The 18,037-nt window shown below is 48.0% G+C and overlaps 2 protein-coding genes across 2 annotated transcripts; one reads left to right on the top strand and one right to left on the bottom strand.

Moving 5' to 3' along the window:
• Positions 1-1,412: 1,412 nt before the first annotated feature.
• On the top strand, positions 1,413-10,323 carry GLT6D1 (glycosyltransferase 6 domain containing 1). Its single transcript, XM_072959003.1, has 4 exons — positions 1,413-1,420; positions 2,299-2,346; positions 9,009-9,146; positions 9,573-10,323. The coding sequence occupies exons 1-4, from the start codon at positions 1,413-1,415 to the stop codon at positions 10,321-10,323; spliced, it is 945 nt and encodes a 314-aa protein (XP_072815104.1).
• A 2,402-nt stretch (positions 10,324-12,725) lies between these two features.
• LOC116280266 (lipocalin 1-like) lies at positions 12,726-17,192 on the bottom strand. Its single transcript, XM_031677121.2, has 6 exons — positions 16,927-17,192; positions 16,116-16,249; positions 15,325-15,398; positions 15,042-15,155; positions 14,458-14,553; positions 12,726-13,694 (listed from the first exon to the last, which is right to left on the bottom strand). Exons 1-6 carry the CDS (start codon positions 17,095-17,097, stop codon positions 13,651-13,653), a joined length of 633 nt encoding a protein of 210 aa, XP_031532981.1. The 5' UTR covers positions 17,098-17,192; the 3' UTR covers positions 12,726-13,650.
• Positions 17,193-18,037: the final 845 nt, after the last annotated feature.

Genomic DNA, 18,037 nt, shown 5'->3' with positions numbered 1-18,037 from the left:
GGTGGACCCACGTGTCGATGGGTTGGAACTGGAGACACCAGTATGAGCTCCGGTTTAACTTCCCGGAGCACAGAGTCACACGTGGAAGTATTTATAGATACATTTGTACAGGTTGGTACGAATGAATACACACGTTTCTTTCCTTGCTTTTCCAGCTGAGACAGCCTCGAGAGAATGACACCCCCAGTAGCAGTGGGCACACCTAGCCCCAGACCTTGGTTTCTAATATGATTCTACAAAACAAAGCAAAACCCCAAACCAGGGCTCCTTGGAGAAATGTCTGATTCTAAGACTGAGATGGAAGTACATAGGATGAGCCTGCAGCACGTCAAAGGAACGCAGAAGCCAACTGAAAGAGTCCCCAGTGGATAAAGGTGGAAGAATTTGAGCAAGAAAATAAAGTGGTATTGGATGATGACACAAAGTATAAAACAGATATCCACTCATGTGGACGTGAGTCCACGTTGGTATAAATAAATGACTGAAGAAACAAGGAAATGAATGGGAAAGAAGAGACAAAACTGCCCTGCATAAGGATTCCAAGTAGATACTCTCCTCTAGAAGGTGGAGCTCATGGGCTGCGTGGTATTTCTGCATAGAGATTACAGCGTGGAGCGTTGGAGACAGAGCAGCTTTCCAGTGGGGAGGCCTGAAAGTGCAAACTCAAGGCCAGGTGGTCAAGGTCACACCCGCTGGGATAGGTCAGGATGCAGAGACTCACAGCTGGGAGGAGCCTAAGCAGACGTGCATCACGCGGGTCCTGGACAGGGTCCTGGAACAGAAAAAGGACGTTGGGGATGAGTGGAGGAAATTTGACTGATGCGAGGAGCTGAGTCATTAAGAGTGTCACCATTGCTTCACGAATGGTAACAAATGCCCCCTAGAAACGCAAGCCATTGATGGTGGGGGAGCTGGGTGCCAGTGGGTCCAGGGACCACCTTCACAATTTTTCTGTACAATGGCTCTAAAAGTAAAGTTTATTTTAAAAGGAGGAGAAATAAGAAAAATGCATTAATAATGCAAGATCAAGGCAGGAAAAAATGAACCCCGCTGCTCTGGTTGTCTTCCCGCAGGATTATTTTACCTTAAGGAAAGGGCTCAGCGTTGAGATCGTCTCTTTGGGGGTAGTAATGACGGGCTTTCCTCGGCAGAAGGGGTGCACACTAATCCACGGCGTGGGTTTTGTCACGTACCCCAGAGCTGTCAAATTACACCTGGCGTAGAGTAGGTGCTTGGTAATCATTTGGTTTAAAAGAAAGTAAATAAACAGATCTGAATCCTTGAATTTTTGTGATTCCAATTGCAATAGGTCTTTGTTGAAATTCAAAACGTAAATGATCTTTTTTCCCACTGATCTAAAGAATAAACCACTTACCATGAGGGTTGACAAATTTAGCAAATAAAAATACGGGATGCTTAGGTAGCCTTGAAGTTCTGATAATGCATAATTTTGAGCTCCAATTCCCCATGCAACACCTGGGACATGCTTCATTGAAAACATTATTTGTTGCTTCTTAAATGAGAGTCCTGTGTGTGCCTGGCAAACCTTCCCCCAGAAGATGCATCTCTGAGGGTGAGAATCTTTGCTGTGTGAAGATTCTACAACCTGGAAAGCAAAGCTGGCAGGAGTCGAGAGATTCCAGCAGTGGCAGAACCAGAAGGAACAGAAAAGCGCAGACTGGCGTCCCTAGAGTCAACCGCTGTCGACTTCTTCGCCTGTCAGTTCAGCAACAGTCTTTACTTGTGCACGTCTCCGTGTGGATTAGCCTGTGTGTACCGTGTGCGTGCAAGTGCAAGGAGTCTGGCGTTGAGCAAGGAAGAGTCAGGACGCGGGACTGCGATCTTGCACCGGGAGCTCCATGGGGCAGGGACCTGGAACCAGCGGGGTGGGGCTGCCGCCGAGAAGGGGATCACGGAGGGGCTGCGTCTGTCTGGATACACATTCTCTAACCTGCTTTAGTTTTGTTTTTCCTAATCCTCTCAACCACACCTCTTTCCTGACCACCCGTTCCTTTCCAGACCCTGGTGAAATGTCTTCTCTCCAAGCGGCTTCCCCTGGTCCCACATTTGGGCTGAAGGTGCCACGTTCAGCCATTGGCTCCTTAGGGTCCGGTCACCCTCGTTAGCACCACCACGGGGATTATTTGGGCTGCTTCTCTGCCGCAGGTGCCTGGGGGTGGGAGCTGGTTCACAGCTGTGGAAACAGCACCAAGAGCCCCCAACACACCCGAGGGGCTGGTAAATATTTGTGGAATGAATAGATCACTTGTTATAACTTGGTTTTCCCTTCACACCCAGGGATAATCAAGGAGAAGAACTTCAGCTCTCAGACTGGTTTAATCCCCGGTAAGAACAAAACTGTGTTTACAAACACACACACACACACGCATACATGCGCATGCACACATGAACTCAATTTGGAGTGATGAGTTTTTTTTTTTTTCTTTTATCCCAAGCGGCAAATTAGAGCATCCTGGGAGGTTTCCATGAGTTGGAGTTAATACTGACCCGGTCAACTTACTTGAACCTTCCTGATTTATTCAGTGAAACAGAGAATCCCTTTGGAGACAGCTTGAAAATGCCGTGAACAGCTTCTCTTGATCGTGGCCTCAGCTCTCAGGAGAGGGTCCTGTTTTCAGTGGCAGATACGCAATATTCTGCTGTATGGTTATATGCCATACTTCTTAGCTAATCCCTTCTTGGCTTTAGATTGTTTACAGTTTGGGGTTCTTGCTAGTAATGTTCCAGTGACTAACCTTGGACATATATGTTCTTACACTGTCATGTGAGTTTATCTGTAGGTTAAATTCCTGAAGCAGAGTCATTAGGTCAAAGACGGCAGACATTTACAATTTTGATGTAAGCTGCTAAATTTCCTTTTAATAATTCACCACGTTACTATCTTATCTACAGTGGATAACCTGTCATAAAATCTTTTATTCTTGGCAAAACTATTAGTGAAAATATCCAAATTCAATTTACATTTCTGTAATTGTTATTGTATTTTATCATATTAATGTGTCTACCATTCATATGTAATCTTCTGTGGATTCCTTTTCCGTACATGTGTTTTCCAAATGGACCTCAGGTGCTCAGAGCTAGATTAATCAGGAACCATGATTCATGAAACACTATCTTCATGGGTTTATGCAAAACCTACTTATGTTATTTATTGATTTGTTTGCTGATAAGCAAAGTCTTGCTTTCTGATGTTTGGTGATGCCAATATCATGGGCGTAAAGTATCTCTTGAGGTATGTCACTAATATGATGCAGTAATCACTTCCAAAGGTTTTCTCCTCCATAAACTAATGAGAAAACTGGCCAGAATTGTTATAATCAACTCTTTCTGAAAGCTGGAAATTAACCAGGGGCTCACACTACTCCAGGGAGCATGTACTCAAGAAAAACAGCTCTCGGTAAGAAAAGTGAGGTTTAGTGGCATTTTAACTTGCCCTGGACTGGGTGCCTTTCTCTAGCTCTATAAGGGCCTGGAGTCAGATTCTTTCTCCCTCCCCAGGGTTTATTTTTGCTTTTTGTTGTTACGTTTGTTTGTTTAATGACTTTTCCAAACTAATTTTATAAAATCTGTATTATTTGTCATTTATGGCCACTGAAATCTCTGCTCTGTTGGAGAGAATCTGATTTACAGACTTGCCATATTATATTATTTAAATTATTTATTTTCAATCAAAAACTACCAAATATGCAAAGAAACAAGACAGTGTGGTCTCTACACAAGAAAGAAAGCCATGAATAGAAACTATTTAGTAAGTCCAACACCTGAGCCTGAAGAAGCCCAGGTGCTGAACTTACTAAAGCTTTAAATAAGTCATTTTAAATATCTTCAAAGAACTAAAGGAAACCAAAGTATGAGGACAATGTCTTACCAAAGACAGTATCAATAAAGATGTAGAAATCATTTAAAAAAAAAGAATCAAATAAAAATTCTGGAGTTGAAAAGTGCAATGTCTGAAATAAAGAATTTACTGGAGGAGTTCAACAGTAGATTTGAGCAGACAGAAGAAAGACTCAACAATTCAAGGAGCTCAACAAATTCCAGATAGGATGAATTCAAAGAGATCCACAACTAGATAGACCAAAATCAAACTATCGGAAATCAAAAGCAAAGAAACACTCTTGAAAGCAGCAAGAGAAGTGACTCAATAAGATTAGTGGATGATTTTTAATCAGCCACCATGGAGACTAGAAAGCAGTGGGATGAAATATTTTAAATGCTAAGGACAGAAATCTGTCAAGTAAGAATTCTATATCAGGAAAAATATCCTTAAAAAAACAGAGGGGAGAAGAAGAGAAAAAATTCAGGCATTCCCAGAAAAACAAAAACTGAAAAAAAAAATGATTACTTGCAGAACTGCTGTGCTAGATATACTGAAGGAAAATCTTCAGGCTGAAAAAAAATAGGACACTAGACCGTAACTTGAATCCACATAAAGAGATATAGACCACCAGTAAATATAAAAGACAAACAGGTAAATTCAAAAGATAGATTAAATATATTTTTGTTTATAATTCTCTTCCCCTATCTGATGTCAAAGACAGCTGCATAGGCAATAGTTACAAATCTGTGCTGATGGCCACAAAATGTATAAAAATGTAATTAGAACTACAATAGCAGCACACAGGGCAGGAGAGGAACTGGAGCTATACAGGAGCAAGATTTTTGTATACTATAGAAATTAAGTTGGTGTTCATTGATCTAGATTGTTTTAGGTTAAGGTGTTAATTGTAGCCCTCGAGACAACTACTAAGAAAATAACTAGAATGTAGAGTAAAAGAAAAATAAATGCATTAAAATGGTAGTGTAGAAAATATGTATTTCACATAATAGAAGGCATGGACAGAAGACTAGATAGAGGAACAAAAATAATATAAGACATATAGAAAACAAATAGTAAAACGATGACTATGCTATTACATTTTGTGAGTGGATTAAACACTTCAATTCAAAGGCAGAGACTGTTAGAACTGATTTTAAAAAACATGATCCAACCATGTGCTGTCTACAAAAGACACTTTAGATTAAAAAATGCACACAAACCTAGTTTATGTTGAACTAAAAGGATTAGAAAAGGTATACCATGAAAATGGTAACCAAAAGGGAGCTAGAGTGGCTACACTAACATCAGAAAATTGTTACTCTAGACAAAATAGGACATTTTATAATGATAAAAAGTCAATCTACCAAGAAGAAATGATTAGAAACATATATGCACCTAACAACAGAGTCTTAAAATACATGAAGCGAAAACTTACAAAAGCAAAGGGAGAAATAGACAACTCAACAACAGTCGGAGCCTGCAATATCTCACCTTCAATAATGGACAGACCAAAGGGACTGAAAGTCAAGAAGAAAATGGAAGGCTTGAAGAATGCTGCAAATTACACCCAAGAGACATCTGTGGAACATTTCTTCCAACAGCAAAAGCATATTCATTCTTCTCAAGTGCACATGGAACATTCTCCAGGATAGACCATTTTAAAGACCATGATAATATAAGTCCCAATAAATTCAAAAGGATTTGAATCATGCAAAGTCATTCTCTGATCAAAGTGGTATAAAAGAAGCATCAACAACAAGAAGAAATTTGGGGAATTCACAGATATGTGGCTCTTAAACAACACACTCCAGAGTAACTTTGGTCAAAGAAGAAACAAGGCAAATTATAAAATACTTTGAGATTATTGATAATAAAAGCACAATATACGAAAATTTATGGGATACAGTGATAGCAGTGCTTATAGTGAAATTCACAGCTGTAAATGTCTACATTAGAAAAAGAAAGATGTCAATTTCATAACCTAACTTCACACATTAAGAAAATAGAAAGTGAAGAACAAGTTATACTAAAGCAAGCAGAGGAAAAAAATGATAAAATGAAAGAGTAAATGAAATAGAAAAATATAGAAAATCAAGGAAACCAAAATTGATTCTTTAAAAATAGCAACAAAATTGACAAAGCTCTACCTAGAATAATCAAATAAGAAGAGAGAAGATTCAAGTTACTAATGTCAGGAGTGAGAGAGGGAACAACCTTCAGAAATAGTTATGATTATTAGGGGATACTATGAGCAATTGTATGCTAACAAATTGGATACCCTAGATGAAATGGAGAAATTCCTAGAAAGACTCAAGAAGAAAGGGAAAATTTGAATAGGTCTATAACAAGCAAAGAGATTGGTGATAAAACATTTTCTATGAAGTAAAGCCCAGGACCAGATGACTTCATTGATAAATTCTACTCAGCATTTAAAGAAGAATTAATACCAATCCTTCACAACCTCTTCCAAAACTTAGACGAGAATTCATTCCAGGAGAACAGTATTACTCTGATTCCAAAACCAAGACAAAGACACCAGAGGAAAACCACAGACCAATACCTTGTATAATACAAATGCAAAAAAATTTTCCATAAAATACTAGAAAACCAAATCCAGTAACATGCAAAAAGGATTATACACCACAGACTAGGGGGATTTATTCCAGGAAGGCAAGGTTGAGTCAGCATAGAAAAATCAATCAATGTACCCTGTATTAATAGAACAAAAAATAAAACCACATGATCACCTCAATATATGCAGAAAAAATCATTTGAAAAATCCATCATCCTTTCATAATATAAACCAATTCAACAAACTAGGAATGTCAGCCTGTTAAGCTAAAAACACACCACCACCAACGATAAACGTAGGTGGTCAAGTGGACTTCATCAAAACTGAAAACTTTTGTGAATCAAAAGTCACTATCAAGAAGGTGAAAAGACAAACCACATAATGGGAAAAATATCTGCAAATTATATATCTAATAAGGGTCTAGAATTCATAGTATATAAATAACTCTTGCAATTAAACAACGAAAAGACAAAAAGCAGGGTGGGGGAGTGGGCAAAGGATCTGAATAAATATTTCTCCAAAGAACAGAAACAAATGACTAATAAGCACAAGAAAAAAAGCTCAATATCATTAGTTATCTGGGAAATTCACGTCAAAGTTGCAGTGAGAGACCATATTTCACCCTATAATGTGTAAAGATTGTAAGATGATTAGAATCAAAAAGTTAAATTTGGAGAAATTTGAACTCTTATAACCTGTTGATGGGAATGTAAAATGGTGCAGCTACTGTGGAAAACAGTTTGGCAGTTTCCTAAAAAATTGGCCATAAAATTACAAGATGACCCATCTTTCCGTGTACACCCAAGAGAATTAAAACACATGTTCACAGAAAAACTTGTACATAAATGTTTATAGCAGTATTACTCACAACAGCCGAAAAACGTAAAGAACTAAAATGTCCATCAACTGATGAATGGATAAGCAAAATCTATTCAGTGAAATACTATCCATTCATAAAAGGAATGCTGTGCTGATTCATGCTACCACATAGATAACCCTTGAAGACATGCCAAGCGAATGGAGCCTGACATAAAAGACTGCACATGCTATGATTCCTAATGCCCACGATAGCAAAGCCACGGAGACAGAAAATAGATTAGTTTGTGCCAGAGTTTGCAGAGAGTGGAGAATGGAGAGTGACTGCCAGTGGGTGTGGTGATATAGCAAAGTATTTCATTTTCTTGGGATCAACTGTAAGATAGCATTGCATTTTAGTTTTTATTTTTATTGAATTGCAGTCGGTTACAATGTGTCAATTTCTGGTGTACAGCACATTTTCATATTCTTTTTCATTAAAGGTTATTACAAGATATTGAATACAGTTCCCTGTGATATACAGAAGAAATTTGTTTTTTTAATCTATTTTTATATATAGTGGCTGACATTTGCGTATCTCAAATTCCCAAATTTATCTCTTTCCAACCCCTTTCCCCTGGTAACCGTAAGACTGTTTACTATGTGAGTCTGATGAACACATCTACAGAACAGAAACATATTCACAGACTAGCATTGTGTTTAAAATTTCTGTTTCTGCATGTTCATTGCTAATATATAGAAATGAGAGTAATTTTGTGTATGCACTGATCTTGTATCCTGTAACCTTGCTGAATTCATTTATTAATTCTAGGAGAGCATTTGTAGATTCCTTACTCTATGTAGACAATCAAATCATTTGTAAGTAGGGACGGCATTATTTCTTCTCCTTCCAGTCTGATGCCTTTATTTCCTTTTCTTGCCTTATTGCAGTGGCTGCAACTTCCATTACTCTGTTGAATAAGAGTTGGTGCTAGTGGACATTCTTACTTCATTCCCTGTCTTAGGAAGAAAACATCTAGTCTTAAGCCACTAAGTACGATGTCAGCTGTAGGATTTTTGCAGATGCTCTTTATCAAGTTAACATAATTCCCTTCTGTTTCTGTTTTTCTGAGACTTTTCCTTTTTTTTTTCAGACTTGAATGGGTGTGTCAATATATATGAGCATTTGATGATTCTTCTTTAGCTTCTTGATATGATAGGTTGCACTGAATGATTTTCAAATGTTGAACGGGTTCTGCCTATTTTAAGTCCTGTTGTTGTTTCATTGTTACTGAAAGCAAATCTAACGTCTCTCTCCCTTTTTGGACTCATCTTTTCCTGCCGGATTGCACTGATGGACTTCAAGCATGAGGGAGAAGGTTAAAAACAAAGCAAAACAAAACATCCTCTGTATCTTCTGGGAAAAGGTGCAGGAGAGAGAAAAAGGAGGGTGGAAAATACGGGACACGCAGGGTAGACAGCAGTGCTGTGCCTACCGTAGCGGCTCAGGCACTAACCCTGGGAGTTCTGACGCTGTGCCACCTGGGTGCACAATGCAGTTAGAGCTCAGGGGGCAGCCCCTGGACTGCAAAGGCAGGGGGTGTGATGACCAAAGCAGAAACTGGCTGGGTCTCCCATCCCGACCCTCCTGCGTCCACTCTGTGGAACCAGGTAACGCACCCAGTGTCTGTGCCTCTGTCTCCCCACGTGGAGAGCTGGGACCATGATGCTCATTGTACAGGGTGCTGCTGTCACAGCGAGGGCGGCGCCGGCTTCACGTGCTTCTTGTGTGCTCAACAGACACCGCCCTGATGTCGTAAGGACCACGAGCCGGCTTGCCCCGGTCATGTGGGAGGGCACTTTCAGCAGGCAGGAGCTGGAGAAACATTTCAGGGAGCAGAACCTCACGCTGGGCTTGGTTGTCCTTGCTCCTGGCGGGTAGGGGCCTCCAGCCCAGTCCGTCTTTTCTTCTGAAAAAAATGCACATGAGCACACCCAGACCTTCCACCTCCAAAGGACCGCCCGTTGAGCCTGTAACTTGGCTGCCCTGGGCACAATGTGATGTTATTTCTCCTTCCTTAGCTGGGCCATTAGCATCACTGGGCTGCCTTTTCACCAACGTCTCTTTCTTTCCAATGGTTGTTTCAAAACTTTAGGGGCTTTCCCCAGACTCTCCAGCCCCCTACCACGTCCTTCAGTGAGCGGTGCAGCTGAAATGCAGACCCAAGCTCACTGTCCTCAGCCACTGGGAGTTGCGCAGCGTCGATGCTTCCGGTGTCAGTCAGCATCTCGGATGATGCTGGCTGATGCTGCTTAAGTGCTTCGGGAAGCGAGCGCCTCCCTCCGCGGGTGCATGTTTTGCAGGCTCGCAGAGCGGTACCTGGAGCTGTTCCTGCGCTCGGCAAATAAGTACTTCATGACCGGCTACAGGGTGGTCTTCTACATCATGGTGGATGACTTGGACAGGCTACCCGACCTCGACTGGGGGCCCCTGCGGCAGTTCAGAGTGCTCCCGGTCAGCGAGGACAGCTGGCCGCACGACCTGCACTTCGTGCGCCTGAGGAGCCTGGGCGAGCAAATCGTCCAGGGCATCCGGGGCGAAGTGGACTTCCTCTTCAGCTTGACCGTGACCCAGCTCTTCCAGAGCGCCGTGCGCGTGGAGGCCCTGGGCGCGTCTGTGGCTCCGCTCCACGCCTGGTGGTACTTTAAGAACACCGAGGGTCTCCCCTACGAGAGGAGGCCCAAGTCGGCCGCGTGCATCCCGCTTGGACGGGGCGATTTCTACTATGACAGCGCGTTTGCGGGGGGCACGCCCCTGCGGGTGCTGGACCTCACCGGATCGTGCCTGGAGGGAGTCGCTCGGGACCGCAGAAACGGGCTGAACAGCACCTACGAGAGATACCTCAACAAGTACTTTTTCCTCCATAAGCCCACCAGGCTCTTGTCCCCAGAATACAACTGGGACGCGGATCACCACCCGCCCCCGCAGGTGCAGCGCGTGAAGGTGGCCCAGCAGGCCAAGAGGGGCTTATGGGCCACGGCCGGCGAGGCGCCACGATTCCCTGCCACGTGGCGCATCTTGAAGCGCCCCAGTTTTCAGAGACACCAACATTGATAGGGACCACAAGGAAGTTTTTCTCCTTGCAGTTTTGAACCATCCCATTTGGGCCAGTGCAGGATAAAGAATAAACAAAGAATTATTTAATGTTTAATACACAGTGATGTTAATATCTAGACATCGTAGATAAGCTGGAAATCATTTTGGAGGCATAAAATGGAATTTTTTTTTAATGTTGAAAGACTCCAGTTCAGAAAAAATATGTATATACACAAAAGGGCAAAGGATTATATGTCAAGGAGAAGCCACAATGTTCATCAGCGCACCCACAAGTGCGGGCTGTGCTCCTCAATCTTGGGGTGAGGACCGCTATGTTTAATACCTCGAACCGTCTTGCTCTGTCCAGCGTGGGACTGGGTCTGTGTGAACTGGAGACTTTCTACCAGATCTGCGTCTTTCTTTCATTGTCACAAAAGAGAGGTGTCAAGTTCATTTTTTAAAATTCATAGTCATTTTATTTGTCTATTTTTTTTAAAGACGCGTACCAAGTTTGGAGGTAGAAGCAGACTTCTGCCAGGTACAGCAAGGGGTAGGAAACAGGGCTGTGTCTGCAGACAGCCTGCAGGGGAGCAGGGAGAGGAGACTGCTGGTGGTATTTCTTTTGCAAGGTCAAAACTGCTTGAAGCAGGCAGCTCGGAGTGCCGGGCAGCTCTGGACTCGGAGCCAGTCCCCACGGGGAGCTGATGGGACCAGGTGCGATTCGTCCCTGGCAGTGAGTGGGTACAGGGTCCGTGTGAGGGCTGGAGGGTCCCAAGTCACAACAAGGCGCTCTGCCTAACCCTCTTTCATGGGAGAAAACGCAGGTTTAGTAAGTGTTATAGCTTTAATTGTGTCCCTCCCCCGACCAGATTCGCCTGTGGAAGTCCTAGTCCCCAGAACCTCAGACTGGGACTGCATTTGGAGATGAAGCTTTAAAGAGGTGATTAAGGTGAAATGAGGTCACTAGGGTGGGTCCTCATTCGGCAGGACCAGTGACCTTATAAGAGAGCTGACTAGGACACAGACAGGCCTCCTTTGACTAAATCACGATGCTCTTTTCAGTACCTCATTCTTTTTGCATGTCGCAGAGTAGCTCTCCATTAAAAAAAAAGAAAACTATGAAACTTTCAAAACAGAGGACATAGATAATTCCATCAGCCACAAACCCTCCGTCTACAGAGATCAGTTTCAGTTACTAGGTCAGACGTGGAGAGAGGAGGGTATGATATAAATACTGCACGAAAATAAACAAAGGCTGTTTACCCCCTTACAATTCGTGGAGAAGGCTAGGAGACTTATGGAGAAGGGTTCCAAATTTCCGCCTAGAACAGTATCATGGGATCATGATATTGCTAAGGTAAAGTTGCTAACGTCTAGAATTTCCAGGTCCAGGAGCAAACCTGTGGCAAAGCCTTAGGAAAGCAGGTCAGCCCTGAATGGCATTTTCAGTTTCCACCCCTCCTGGCAAGAGCGAGCTTCCTCACACCGTGGGCACTAGTTGAGTTTTTAAAAACTTTAATTTTGCCAATTTGATAAGTAAAAAATAGCATCTCTTTTTCTTGGATTGTTTGTGCTGTCAAATCCTCTTTTAAAACATAGTTATCAGCCATTTGGCTGTGTGGGCACCAATGACCGATTTGTCTTTAGTCATTTTTCTTACACGGGTGCCTGTTCGTCTTTCAATGAATTTCGAGATATGTATTCATTGACGTGACCTAAACCCCTTGTCAAGTTTGTTGAAAATATTCATCTCAAGTTGTCATTTGTATTTTAATTCTGTTGATGGTGTTTTCGCTGAACCAAAGTTTAAGTTTTTCTATAATGACTGTATTTCCCCTGATACATTTATAATCCGTAGTGTAGGCAACCCATGCCCGGGTTACAGATGTTATAGAACTTTCAAGGTTTCTTTTCATTCAGAATTAATCGGCGATTAATTTTAAGATAATGTGCAGAGTTAGGTATCTAATCTTATTTTTTCTTCTCAGAATATCTTGGCCATTCTCCTCATGCTATTTATGGAATAAATAATGCTGTTTTAAAAAAAGATGGGCCATTTGTATGTTGTAGTAAGTTATTGTTCTCACCTCTGGTCTTTCTTGACTTTATATCCAGATTTACTGCTCCTTTTTGTCCCTGAGCGGATGCCACACGATTTTAATCGCGGTCATTCCGTGTTAGTTGCGGTGGAATGCGAGATCCGTTTGCATTCTTCTCTCTAAAATGTTTTAAAACTTTTTGGTTCCTTCTTGTGGATTTGAGATTCAGGTTTGCAATTTGGGGAAACTGTCCCATTGGAATGTTGATTAAGCTGCTTGAAATAGATAAAGGTTAACTTCAGATCGTTAACTGTGTGTGATATTGAAGACTTTGCAGGAATGCCACACATCTATTTATTTAAGTCCTTTTTTTTTCCGTGTCCCAGAGCAAGGATGTATTTTTTTAAATGTGATTTTAACATGTCCCTTGTATTTTTCTTTGGGGTCAGCTGGTTTGTAGGGAGGCCCCTGGGCTTTGAGCACCTGTTCACCCCCAACTTGCCCGTGGGCCGCAGGTGGAGTCCGCACAGGTGGCTGATGGGGTCCCTGCCTTCGTGCTGGCCTCACGCGGTGGCCGTGGTGGAAGACACCCCCCCCCCTCACCGGGAGGCCTTGTTCTTGCCGAGGGCGTTTCTGGGGCCGGATCTGGTCGTACCTGCCTCTGGCATTTCCAGAGGGTGAGTACTGGGGCCCTGACCCAGTTTTCTAAGAGCTGGCCCTGCTGTGGGTGGCCCCTGGTTCACTGGCTGAAGTAGGCGCCTCCCATCCAGGCACCACCAGGCAGGGCCCTTGACTCGGAGGAGAGGGTGGAGACCTGTGTCAGCTCACCTACTGCGCAGGTATATGAGCCTGTGTTTGCTTACCTGGCTCGTCTGGGGATCATGGGCTGGCACTGTGGTCATTCAGTGCCCCTCTGACCTGGGCGGGGATGTTCTATGTTGGCTCACGGAGCCCAGAGCAGTTCCCAGGTGTAGGCAGGTCGATGCCAGCCCGGCCCTCGCTAGGTCCCTGTCCCTGAGGGACCTGGCAGGCAGCCCCATCTGCCAGGCTGCAACACTGTGCTCACCACAGTGGGAGCTTAGCGGCCATCTGCCCCCTTCCAACACCCAGAATGTCCTCAAGCCCGCGGGCCAGGCTGGGAGACTGCGGCCCTTGGTTTTTGGTTGGTGGGACCTGGTAACCCACAGCGATGGAGGGGCTGGGCTCTAGGCTGGAGGGGCCTCCTGGGGGCGGAGGGTTTTGGAAGAATCCTGGGTGAGCCGGGGTGCGGGGGAGGGAGGGAGGTGTGGCAGCGGGGCAGGAAAACTCAGGGGGTGGCCCCAGCCGAGGCTGCAGGTGGGGGACACTGGTCTGTGGAGGGGAGAGACCAAGGTCAGATTCTAAGGCCTTCGTTCATTCAGCTCAAGACAACCGACTAAACAAACACGCCGCGCACAACCACCCCCAGCGCTGGGATCTGTCCAGCACCGCCAACGGCAGCCCGCAACCTGCCTCCCCCCACCCCCGCAATGACCTGCAAGACCCCACAGCCCTACCCACTCCTTGGCTCTCCCTCCCCCAACCTCTGCTCCTGCCACATGCCTCACATGCTTCCTCCTCCAGGCAGCCCAGCTGTAGGGGCCTCTTTTCCCTACAGCCTTGTCTCTAATGAATTAGTGACCAACTGCAGTGTCCCTGGGTAACCCATACAAGGGCTGAAGAATGTCTTTCCTGTTCTACGTGCATCCAAACTCCCAGAACAGGGCCTGGCCTTTGTGTTTGTTGATTGACTGAATGATACACAGGGGAAGGGGTACAGGGAGAGGCCGGTGCCTCACAGCGCCTCCTCCCAGCTGTGTGACCTCAGCTGTGTTTCTGAATCTCTCTGGGCCTCGGTGTCCACATCCACAGGATGGAAATGGCAGTTGTGCCCACACCACCTCGTTACAGGGGCTTCATGAGATCTGGCAGGTGAAGTGCCTGTCACTGGCCTGTCTGTATTGGGTGCCCAGTACAGGGTGGCCGTGTTTCTAGTTACTCTGGTCTTGGGTGGTTATTGCTAGTGGGGGCTTCCCACCTCCTCCCCAGCCCCCTCTCCTGGGTACAGGGGAAGTGGCTGGATGGTGGTGCTCACCATCGAGGTTGAAGACCGGGGCTTCCTGCAGATGGAACTTGGAGACGTACTCAAGATACTGTCCCAGCCACCGGGGATCCTCCAGCATTCTTCTGGCTGAAATCCAAGCGGCTGTGGTGAGGGGCCAGGAACCCAGGGCTTTTCTTGGATGAGGCCCCTCCTCCCAGCTCCCTGCCGGGCCTGGGACCCGCGGCTCTTGGGCCGTAGCTACAGTGGCTGCGCCCTGTCCCCTCGCCTGCTGCGTCCACACTCGGCACCACAGACACAGCCCTCCTTGAAAGGGAACGTCAGGCATGTCCCCTCAGGTGAGGACCCCAAGGGGGCCCCAGCCAGTCTTCAGGACAACGGCCCCTTTTCCAGCACAGCCCACCCTCCACTCTGTCCTCAGGGCCCCGCCTTCTCACCGTGGCACTTCCACTTTCTAAGCCCGATGTGGCTCAGTGACATCCACATTCATGGCTGCATGGGTTCTGTCCTCCTCAGGACAGCGGGTATGGAAGATGTTGGCCCCACATCCCCCACTGCTGGGCCCAGGTGCTGCCTGGCCAGCACCGGGGAGCCATTACCGGGGAGCCAGCACCTACCCAGCAGTGCCCACAGGCTGGTGACCTCGCCGTCGTCCCGGAAGCGGACGTAGAGGATGAGGTGGCTGTAGTCGGTGCTGACGAAGTGCAGGAGCATGGTGCCGCCTCCCTTGACTGCGGGGACCCAGGCCGGTGATCAGCCATCCTCCCCTCTGGTCCCGGCTCCATCCCACCCCATGGAGAGCGTGTCACCACCAAGAGGATGTCACTCACACACCCATGACCAGTCTAGGGCATAAGGGCCCCCCGCCCCCTATCTTTCCCAGGGGGCTGGGCTGCTCACAGGCACTTTGGTACTGGCCGAGGAGCCCCGTTGGATGGACGGTGACATTTAGTCCTTGGCACACGCCTTCTCCTCTGGGAAAAGAGAAAGGGGATTACTGGTGGTCACCCTCCTAACCCTCCCTGTCTCTTGGCCCCTGGCCTGGTGCAGGCTCAGGTCGGCTGCAGGCGGTGCGTTGGGGACATCCCCAGCTGAGGTCCCTCCATCTCCCAAGGCTCTTGGCCTCCTGGGCTTTGGAGGGTCAGATTCTCAGCTCTGGGAGCCCTGGGAGGCGGGTCTGCTCATTCCTTGGGGCGTGGAGGGGGCCCACCCATGAGGTGCCGGGATGGGGCTGAAGGGGCCAGAGGGCAGGAGTGAGGAACCGGCGGCCTCCTCGTTTCTGGGGTGGAGGCAAGCCTCCCAGGGCGGCTGGACCCAGGCCGGCCTTGGCTGGCGGCTTCGGGTCTCCAGGTGGGGGCTGTCTGCGCCGTAACTGCTGTCCACGCCATGGGTGCGTCCTCGAGTTCACAAGGTCAGCATGTGGCCCCCGGCAGACCCTCCCGACCACCAGCCGGTGCTGGGAGCACAGCCCCGCCAGGGTCCCCTAGCCTCTGGGGCGGGCGTGAGCAGCTGGTGGGAACGGGGCTGTTTGTCCCACCCACCCCCACTTTGAGGCTTCAGAGGCCCTGAAGCTGAGCCTGAGACTGCCTAGGCAGGGGCTCGAGCCCCAGTGCTGCTGTGGGTCCGCGCCAGGTCTGACTGCTGAGATGTCCCTTGGGAGGACCCCGAGGGGCTGCGGGGAACACGCTTACGTCCAGAACAAGACAAGCTCCACGTCCTCGCCCCGGCTCCAAATGGAGTGGAGCGCGAGCCTCAGGGGGTCATCTGGGGCGGCCAGGGGTGCGTGGCTGGCAGCTAGCTGAACGGTCAGCCAGCGCCCCTCCACCTGCAGGGGTGCAGGCGCAAGGACGGGTGAGGGTCCTCGGCCGAGTGGCACCTGGAGCCCCCCCCACCTTGAGGGTCTTTGCTCTCGGGCCCCAGCATTGGCACCGAGCACTGCCAGGGACGGTCACAGGCCCTGGGGATACTGGTGAGTGGCCGTGGGCTCTGGGCTGGGGACACGTGGTCCACTTCCTTGCAGCCTCTCCCCCACTTCCTTCAGCTCCTCCCATATCTGGTCCAAATGCTGTCCACTGTGGGGTCCATGTACCCCGGCTGAGTCCAGGGAAGGTGAAGGACGCCCTGGGACTGCCCTCGCTGCCCCCCACCCAGCACAGTGATGGTTGATGGGCAGGCAAGGTCAGGCAGGGGCAGGAGCCCCTCGACTCTGAGCCCCTCATCACCCTCAGGACACCCTCCTGTTGTCCCAGCAGTGACGCCGCCAGTGCTCGGCCAGGCCTCCGGGCCCATCCCCAGCAGCAGAGCGCTGCATCTACTTTCCCTGGTGGTGCAGGAATGCAGAGACCCTGCCTCTAGCTGGATGGACAGACGCCCCTTGTCGACCCCTCTCCCTTAGTGTCCTGCCCACTTCCTGCCCGCCTGCCCTGAAGTGCCTCCTCCATGTGACACTTGACCCACATCCCCATCCCAAGGCTGAGTCTGGGACCTGAGCCACACGGTTACCTTCTGGGTGTCAAAGCCTGGTTGCACTGGCACATCTTCCGGAGTCTCCTGGGCTCTGGCCAGGCCCAGGCTGAGGATCAGCAGCAGCAGGGACCCACTCTCCAGGACCTTGACCGCAGGACCCCAGAGGGAGGAGAGGCCGGGCAGCTGGCGCCCCTTCTCTGTCCCCATCCTCCAGCACTGACTTGCTACCTGGGCCAACCCAGATGTCCTAGCCAGACTCTCGGAAAATTCTGGACTATCTCCGTGGGTGTGAAGGCCTCCATGTTACCCGCCTTGCGTCCAGAGGAGTGAAGGATGCTTGGCCTGGGCTGAGGCTGCCAGGGCAGTTTGACCACATAGCTCTGTCCTGGGAGCCCTGGGAGGCGGGTCTGCTCATTCCTCAGCGCTCAACTGCCCTTCCCGGCCCGCCCTCCACCCAGGGTTGTCTGTCCATCCATCCTACAAAGCCAGAAAGACCACGACACCCTCCTCGTCTTCCCCTCCCGCTGTCCTGGGGCTGAGGTTGGCATGGAGGTCCTGGGATGTGGTCAGCTCACTGGCTCCCACTTGTCCCCAATTACAGCCAGCATCTCTCGCCTGCCCCCCCACCCCACAGCCCCTTCCTGAATTCAGAGGCTCAGAGGCTGCACTCTGTGTGTGCTGGCCCGTGGGGTGCAGCTCAGCCTCGGATGTGCTCTGCTGACCTCTTTAATGGAAGGAAGTATCCAAGATTTAAATTCTTTTCAAAGAACAATTGACAAACATCCACAAGCTGAAAATTTAAAGAACTCTGCGGAAACAGCAAACACCAGGCTTACAGAGCAGCCTCTCTGAAGGACACAGAGGAGCTCCAGGCTGAGGCAGCCGGATCCGGAAAGCGGGAGGAATGGGGCTTTCATCCAGGTGTGAATATGCCCTTGTGCCCCCAGCCCCCTGCCTTCCTCCTCCTCTCTTCCCTCCCCTCCCCCATCTGACTCTCAGATCACACAAGCCAGTGACACCAGTGTGTCCTGTGAGCTCTTGGCCTGCATGGCGTCCACCCTGAGGGAGCCCTTTCCTGGTGTCACCACCTCTCTTGCCCTGGGAGCCCCTGGGACTGTCAGCCTTGCCCGCCAGGCAGGCTTGCTGG

This window comes from Vicugna pacos, chromosome 4 (assembly GCF_048564905.1).
Source record: "Vicugna pacos chromosome 4, VicPac4, whole genome shotgun sequence".
Lineage (NCBI taxonomy): Eukaryota > Metazoa > Chordata > Mammalia > Artiodactyla > Camelidae > Vicugna > Vicugna pacos.
This window is presented reverse-complemented; position numbering and strand designations above follow the sequence as displayed.

What these genes read in the sequence shown, in the direction of transcription:
- GLT6D1 (XM_072959003.1), top strand. An exon ending in TCAGACTGGTTTAATCCCCG is followed by an intron (nt 2,347 to 9,008) that starts GTAAGAACAAAA and finishes TGTGCTCAACAG; the next exon opens with ACACCGCCCTGATGTCGTAA. An exon ending in GTTGTCCTTGCTCCTGGCGG is followed by an intron (nt 9,147 to 9,572) that starts GTAGGGGCCTCC and finishes CATGTTTTGCAG; the next exon opens with GCTCGCAGAGCGGTACCTGG.
- LOC116280266 (XM_031677121.2), bottom strand. Translation starts at nt 17,097, where the DNA reads ATGGGGACAGAGAAGGGGCGCCAGCTGCCCGGCCTCTCCTCCCTCTGG. An exon ending in GAGCTTGTCTTGTTCTGGAC is followed by an intron (nt 15,399 to 16,115) that starts GTAAGCGTGTTC and finishes CTCTTTTCCCAG; the next exon opens with AGGAGAAGGCGTGTGCCAAG. An exon ending in CAGCCTGTGGGCACTGCTGG is followed by an intron (nt 14,554 to 15,041) that starts GTAGGTGCTGGC and finishes CTTGGATTTCAG; the next exon opens with CCAGAAGAATGCTGGAGGAT.